Source organism: Uloborus diversus, unplaced genomic scaffold (assembly GCF_026930045.1).
Source record: "Uloborus diversus isolate 005 unplaced genomic scaffold, Udiv.v.3.1 scaffold_1331, whole genome shotgun sequence".
Classification (NCBI taxonomy): Eukaryota; Metazoa; Arthropoda; class Arachnida; order Araneae; family Uloboridae; genus Uloborus; species Uloborus diversus.
Window position 1 is genome coordinate 43,230 of NW_026558023.1, and position 7,955 is coordinate 51,184.

Sequence of the window (7,955 nt, forward strand, 5' to 3'; positions counted from 1 at the left end):
TCAGATGCCTAGCGGCAGCCTGAGTGAGGGTAATCATACAAAGCCACTGGCACAGATGTCCTTTGTCACTCTGAAATTCATGTTTTTCTCCTGCTATTGGGATAATATTGTAAGATTCACACAAAAGAAAAAAATAATGATAATAATAACTTCTGAAGTAGTGAAATCCGTTATGCACACAAAGTACCTTTTCTAATTGAAGCTGATGCTGTATATACAAAATACTTAATAGTTAGTCACATTCTATAAAACTGCAAAATAAAATTTTAAACAATCAAAAGATTTTAATCATTTTTAATCACTTTATTGAAGCCATGATTTCATCAGGCTAATGTGAATTAACAATCTATACTATTTTATTGTTTAAAATAATTGTATTTTCAATTTGTTTGCAGTTACAGATTCAAACTTGATTCATTCAATCAAAAACATAAGGTTCAGTTGACAATCATCTCACACACCTGTTATTTCATAATAATTAGGGGAGGACAAGTGGAGAAGGGCAACTTCTCCAAAAAAAAAAAACATACGAAATAAATTGTTACTGGTGTTAGAGAAATGATTTTCAGTGACAATATCTTGAATTTATATTTATTCAGGAGGGTTCCCCCCCTCCCCCAACCGAAACTACTAAGAATAAAAAAAAAAGAAACACCTCTAAAAAAGTTCATTAGAGCAGCATGAACAATGACCTTTCCCTCACCTGCCAAGGACACACCTGATTTAAGTAAAAGAAAATATACCAAAACATTGCAATGTAGTGGAATATCGCAATATTTCACTGCCGATGTATCGCAATGTTCAAATCTGCAACATCGTCCAGCACTAATGAGAAGAGTATGGTTCTTCTTCAGTATGAATCCTCAAATGTTTTTTCAAACTTGAACTATGAGCAAATGTTGTTTTACAATACTCACAAGAATATGGTTTTTCCTTTGTGTGAGTCCTCAAATGAATTTTTAAATGTGAACTCTGAGAGAATGTCTTGTTACACTGACCACAAGAATATGGTTTCTCATTAGTGTGTATCCTCAAATGCATTTTCATATTTGCCACCTGAGAAAATGTCTTTTTACAATACTCACAGGAATATGGTTTTTCATTTGTGTGTGTCCTCAAATGCTTTTTCAAAGTAGAACTTTCAGAAAATGCCATTTTACAATACTGACAAGAATATGGTTTTTCATTAGTATGTATCCTCAAATGTTTTTTCAAACTTGTTCTAACAGAAAATGCCTTTTTACAATACTCACAAGAATATGGTTTTTCATTAGTGTGCACCCTCAAATGTGATTTTAAACTGGAACTCTGAGAGAATGTCTTATTACACTGATTACATGAATATGGTTTCTCATTAGTGTGTGTCCTCAAATGAGATTTCAAATTTGAATTAAAAGAAAATGTCTTTTTACAATATTCACAGGAATATGGTTTTTCATTAGTGTGTATCCTCATATGTACTTTCAAAACCGAACTAACAGAAAATGCCTTTTTACAATGATAACAAGAATATGGTTTTTCATTAGTATGCATCATCAAATGCTTTTTGAAAGAAAAACTATGAGAAAATGTCTTTTTACAATATTCACAAGAATACGGTTTTTCATTAGTGTGTATCCTCAAATGTGATTTCAAACTTGAAGTATTAGAAAATGCCTTTTTACAATACTCACAAGTATATGGTTTTTCATTTGTGTGTGTCCTTAAATGTGTTTTCAAATTTGAACTAAAGGAAAATGTCTTCTGACAATACTCACAAGAATATGGTTTTTCGTTAGTGTGTGTCCTCAAATGTAATTTCAAGCTTGAATTAACAGAAAATGCCTTTTTGCAATGTTCACAAGAATATGGTTTTTCCCTAGTGTGTACCCTCAAATGTGTTTTCAAGTGACCTAACTGAGAAAATTTCTTTTTACAATAATCACAAGAATATGGTTTTTCATTACTGTGCATCCTCAAATGTATTTTTAAACTTGAACTAACAGAAAATTTCTTACTACAATGCTCACAAGAATAGGGTTGTTCCTTTGTGTGAGTCCTCAAATGTGTTTTCAAAGCTGAAATATCAGTAAATGGCTTTTTACAATGCTCACAAGAATAGGGTTTTTCATTAGTGTGTATCCTCAAATGCGTTTTTAAATTTCCGATCTGAGAAAATGCCTTTTTACAATACACACAAGAATAAGGTTTTTCATTAGTGTGTATCCTCAAATGTATTTTCAAACTAGAACCCTGAGAAAATGTCTTTTTGCAATGCTCACAAGAATAAGGTTTTTCGTTAGTGTGTGTCCTCAAATGTAATTTCAAATAAACAAACTGAGAAAACGTCTTTTTACAATACTCACAAGAATATGGTTTTTCGTTAGTGTGTGTCCTCAAATGTGTTTTTAAACTTGAACTAACAGAAAATGTCTTTTTACAATACTTACAAGTATATGGTTTTTCTTTAGTGTGCACCCTCAAATGTATTTTCAAACTAGAACCCTGAGAAAATGTCTTTTTACAATGCACACAAGAATACGGTTTTTCATTAGTGTGTATCCTCAAATGTGTTTTTAAACTTGAACTCTGAGAGAATGTCTTATTACACTGACCACAAGGATACGGTTTTTCATTAGTGTGTACCCTTAAATGTGTTTTTAAACTGGAACCCTGAGAAAATGTCATTTTACAATACTCACAAGCATATGGTTTCTCATTCGTGTGTATTCTCAAGTGAGTTATTAATTCTGAATTTTGCAAAAATGATTTTTTACAATAATCACAAGCATATGGTTTCTTTTCAGTGCACAATGTTTCATGCACATTTGAGTTTGTTTTTATAGGAACAGACATGTCCACACAATTTGAAGATTATCTTTCACATGAAGCAGTAGCTCAAAGGCAGATTTTAAGGCAAGTTCAATAATATGCTGCTTCATTACACAAACACTAAATGTGTCTTCTTATTTTTCTCAGTTAATTTGAAGATAATGTTTTACATAAAGCAGCAGCCTAAAAGCACATCCTAAGGTCTGTTCAATTTCATTACATAAATGCTATGTGCTTCTAATTTTGGTTTAGTTCAGCTAAAAAACCTCTAAATATTACTTTCGTACAGCAAATGTTACTAGTAAAAAAAAATGGATTAGATATCTTTTGCTGCGCATTAGAGAATATTATCAAGGTTATGGATATTTATCAACAATCAATTGTCAAAAGCCACATCTTTCTCGATGACTCAAAATTCATTCCCTAAGTTGCAAATTTTCATAAAAACATATAAAATAGACGTTTGTATTCGGCAATTTAAGGGGCCTTATGTGAGAAGTGTTTATAAACAGGCCATGTTCAACGTGTATTCTTGAATTCAAAATTTTAAAAAATTCTGGTATAAAATAATAAAACAGGCTATCATTTCACAGTGCAAAGAAGTGTAATGATGAATGTCCTCTTTCAAAAGAATCCACAGACAGCATAGCTATACCGAAAACTCTTCAATGTTTGAAAATCACTTGCATCGGAGCTGAATCTCCTGACGTCTATGATGCGATGTCTGGTTTAAAGAGCTGAACTTGGCACAAAGAAGCACCTACACACAAAAAAGAAAGCATCTTAAAGTATTAAATTGTAAACACAATTAAAAAACAAATTTTAATAAAAATGTTACATATAATCATAATTACTATTTATTTGTTGAGTAATGGGGCATATAATATTATTATACTATGATAATAAAATATCAATACATAATATAAATTTAATATATTACCTTTTCTGTTATTTTTAACAGGAAAAAAATAATATTAATTTGGTTAACCCAAATGTTTTTTATGTTGCTTGAATAGTAGCTCCAAAAAATAAAGATAGAAAATATCATGGTATTTTCAAAATAAACATTGAATACATATTGTGATACATATCATGATAAATATGAGGGACCTTTTTAAAGTAAGGTCCGTTTTGAAATAAAAAAAAGAACGAGAACAGACAAAGCAAAGACATTTATTGCAAAAAAAAAAAAAAATCTACCACCCTTACGCTACATTTCGACACTGCTCCCGTGATTTTCCAAGCATTTGTCATAGCGTGGTACAGGTTTTTGTATACCTATTCGTAGAAAATTGCCGCCTGTGTAGTCAACCATGGGGTAACATGTTCTCTGAGCTCATTATTGCTGTTGTTCCACAGACCACCCAGGAAGGACTTTAGATGCCGAAACAAATGAAAGTTGCCGCGAGCGAGGTGGGGGCAGACCAGAGGATGTTCAAAAACGTCCCAGCCAAAGCCCTGTAAGAGTTCTCATCTACACGGGCGGCAAATTTGTACGAATAGGTATACAAAAGCCTGTACCAGACTATGACAAATGCTTGGAAAATGACGGGAGCAATGTCAAAAAATAGCGTAAGGTTGGTAGATTTTTGTGCAATAAATGTCTTTGCTCTATCTATACTCGTTCTTTTTTTATTTCTAAACGGACTTTACTTTAAAAGCAAGCCTTGTATTTGAACTGATATATGGATGCTTTCACTTGCAAAATCGATTAACTCCAGAAAACAAAAAGTCGAGAAACGTGATGCAGAGGATATTATTATCCATAGGAGTGAATGGGCCGTCGTGTTACATTTTCTGCCATCGCAGGATCTGAAATGTACTGAACCAAAAGTTTAATATAAATTCACAGTCTAAGCATTGATTAAGCACTATACTTAAAGCAGAAATGAGGATTTTTTTTTAAAGTGGAGTTAATCGATTTGGAAACTGAGCAGGGTTGGGTTTTGGACTGTCCAAAACTGGTTTAGCACAGGACAGTTGGTTTTTACCGTCCAAAGGTATGCTAAAGCTAAAGGGGCGTAACCCAATCAATTCATATTTACTGAAATATTCGTAATGCATAAATATACATATTAATGAAGTTTAATTAATGTGTGAGTATTTGATAATAGTTTTTTCCAAAATGTTCGTTTAAAAAATATTTTACTTAAACAAAATTGCCACATAAAAACTTCCTGATGTAACAGTGGTAGAGTTAAGAAATAAAATTCACAACACTACAAAGACAACTAATTTCAGTTCCATTTATAACTCAACTGTGCAATATTTAGGTACAAAAAAAAAAAAAGCCTAATTTTTTAAATGATTATTGCAAATAAGTTTGACATGATGTTTTAACGACAATTATTTTTTAAAACATAGATTAAAGAACAAGAAATTGATGATTAAACACTTATATTTTAAAACTTGTGCTATTCTTTTTTTTATAGTTCATATTCTTTATATATATATATATATATATATATATATATATATATATATATATATATATATATATATATATATATATATATATATATATATATATTCTGTAACTACAAAAAATTGTAATTTATTGCATTTAAGTTTATTATTGCACTATATTTTGAACACTTTCTTTTGCACACATGCATGAATATCGAAAAATTTGGTTTGAGGTAAAAAAAACAAAAACATGCATAATAGTTGAAATTTTTAATGAAGAGTTTAATTTCTACGTAACTAGATTAAAATCAGCTGTATAAATAAGTTATAAATATATTTATACTTGAATGTTCACATCAAACAAATATATATTATATAGCAAAAAAAAAAAAACATAATTTTGGCGCATTTTGTTCTGTTTTTGACATTTTCTCACAAAATATAGTTTCTCAAAAAATAGTTTTTGACACTTTCGGACACAAAGGTTTTGAACAGGATGGTAAAAACTTTGCAACGCTGCTGTAATTTGCACCAGGGGTGCCCATTCCCCCACCTCCCAAGCTCAATGGCGCAAATTCCCCCTAAAAATTTTCTCACTTTCGAATCGGGCTAAACATAAGTTTTTAGAGTATCTAATTTCTAATCAAATTCATGGGGGGTGGGGGGGCACTAACAAATACCATTAGAACTGAAATTTTGTTGGTTTTTGGATTGTTCCGCCTCGCCTTCCCAAAACTTACAACGTGGACCTTAAGTAAACAAGTTTTGGAGACCCTGAGTTTTACTACACCTTACTTATTATTACTTTTTTTTCAAACGTATGAGTAATTACACGGAGAATGGGTTCAACTTTCTGGATTGGGATGGAGTTACTACTAGACGTATACAATATGAACCTTGAAACAGAAATGTAATAGCCACTTAGCTAGGGGGTCCAGGGGGTTTTTCCCCGTTAAATTTTCAAAATTGTAGTTTTAAAACCAGTTTCAGACAATCTCTGGTGATGTTAGGGGGATAAAAGGTTTGGTGGCCCCTTCCCAGTAATTTTTCAAAAATTGAATCTTCAAAAACGCAATTGTAGATAGTCTACTGTTGTGTTAGGAAGAGGGGAGGGATCGGGGGCTCTCCTCCGATAGGTTTTCAAAATTGTAGTTCTAAAAACGCAGTTGGGCAGTTCTCAAAAGGTGGGAACAAAAGTTAACTTTGAGCAATTTCAAAAATTTTCGAATTTGACATCAATTTTGATTTTATTCTATAGTATGCATACCTAGAACACAATATATGAACATGAAAAGACAGCAGGTATTTGTAAAAATTGTTAATTAGCAAATTAAATCAGCAGTCTGTAGGTAACAGATTTTACATTATTGTCCTGTAGGTAACGGATTTTTGACATCATCATAACGTAAGTTTCACCATTTTTGACAATTGTTAATCTGATTTTTAACTTTTCCAATGAAAATTTTATTTACTACTTTTTAAATTTTGCAATTTAATAATAATAAGGAGCAGCTATACATGCTGCTCCTTACATATAATAAAGTTTTGGAATGATTTTGAAGAAATTGATGCAAGGTTAAAAAAAAGCTTCAAATTAAAAATAATACAATTGTAAAAAATGACATCAGTTTTAATAATGAATATTTTTCTAATGTCATAAGGATTAAAATGATGTCTAAAAAAATTATTGAAGAAAGAAATTCGTATTTCTATTTGGAGATCGTTAAATTATGTTTCCAAAAGAAAGAAGAGAAAAAGAATTCTAAAATAATAAAAGCGGGGAAAAAAATGCTAGCGCAGGTGATAAAGTCGCCAAAACTGGTACAGCTGACGATAAACTACATTTGTCAAATTGGAATTCCCCTCTGGTAACCTTTAGCTTATCGTATACTGTGCTGTCGCCAACGGAGGTTTGCTTGGCGATTTTAGCGCAAAATGGCTTTCGGTTCGATCATAAGCAGCCATGTTTCTACTGTAATTTATGTATTGTTCAATGTGTAACATATTAATTATGCAAAATACCAATGGATTAAAGAAGATAACCATATAATAACCTTTTTTATTGAGGTTAGAAGACAGTAGATCATCAAAAATTTTGAATAAATGGACAGGATTTATTGGCGTCAAGATCGTAACGCCATTTGGACATCTCACAAGTACGTTTAAAAAAAAAATATTTTTCTTCTAAGATACTGCATAAAAGCTTATGAAAACTTTTAAACAATTAAAAATTGATTCTGAGGCTCGATAAACACCTTTAAAATGAAAACATCATATACTTAGTTCTCAAAAAATAGCATTGTAAAGATCGTAAATTTTGGACATGCATCAAATTTCAAACTTACTATTTTCTAAAATCGTTTACAAAGTGAATAATCTGTCTTTACTTTTGTTATTTGTGTAAAATATTAACAAAAAATTATTCAGTGTAAGATTCATACCTTTTAATTTTTTTTGAAACGTATGGAAATAATTTTAAAAAATTTTTCTTTAATGGTACATTTGCTCAGTTAACGTTTTGGTATGTCCAAAATTGCGCCTTTTAGCAAAGAAAATATTTTTTTAAGGGCATTTGAACAGCATTTTCTCAAAAATTTATGGCAATTCTTGTCTCTATACAGTATTATAATTTAACTCAAAAATTTTTGAGTTAATTAAAATGAAAGTTATTCGGTGTTGAAGCTTCAAAGTTGAGGTCTGTGTTTGCTCCCACCTTTTGAGAACTACCCAGTTATAGA

General features: G+C 31.0%; 1 protein-coding gene across 1 annotated transcript; it reads right to left on the bottom strand.

Annotated features, from left to right (window-relative positions):
- Window positions 1-546: 546 nt before the first annotated feature.
- On the bottom strand, window positions 547-1,987 carry LOC129232725 (zinc finger protein 271-like). The gene has a single exon (XM_054866837.1). It carries the CDS (start codon window positions 1,951-1,953, stop codon window positions 826-828), a length of 1,128 nt encoding a protein of 375 aa, XP_054722812.1. The 5' UTR covers window positions 1,954-1,987; the 3' UTR covers window positions 547-825.
- Between the last annotated feature and the right edge of the window lie 5,968 nt (window positions 1,988-7,955).

What these genes read in the sequence shown, in the direction of transcription:
- LOC129232725 (XM_054866837.1), bottom strand. Translation starts at nt 1,953, where the DNA reads ATGCACAGTAATGAAAAACCATATTCTTGTGATTATTGTAAAAAGAAA.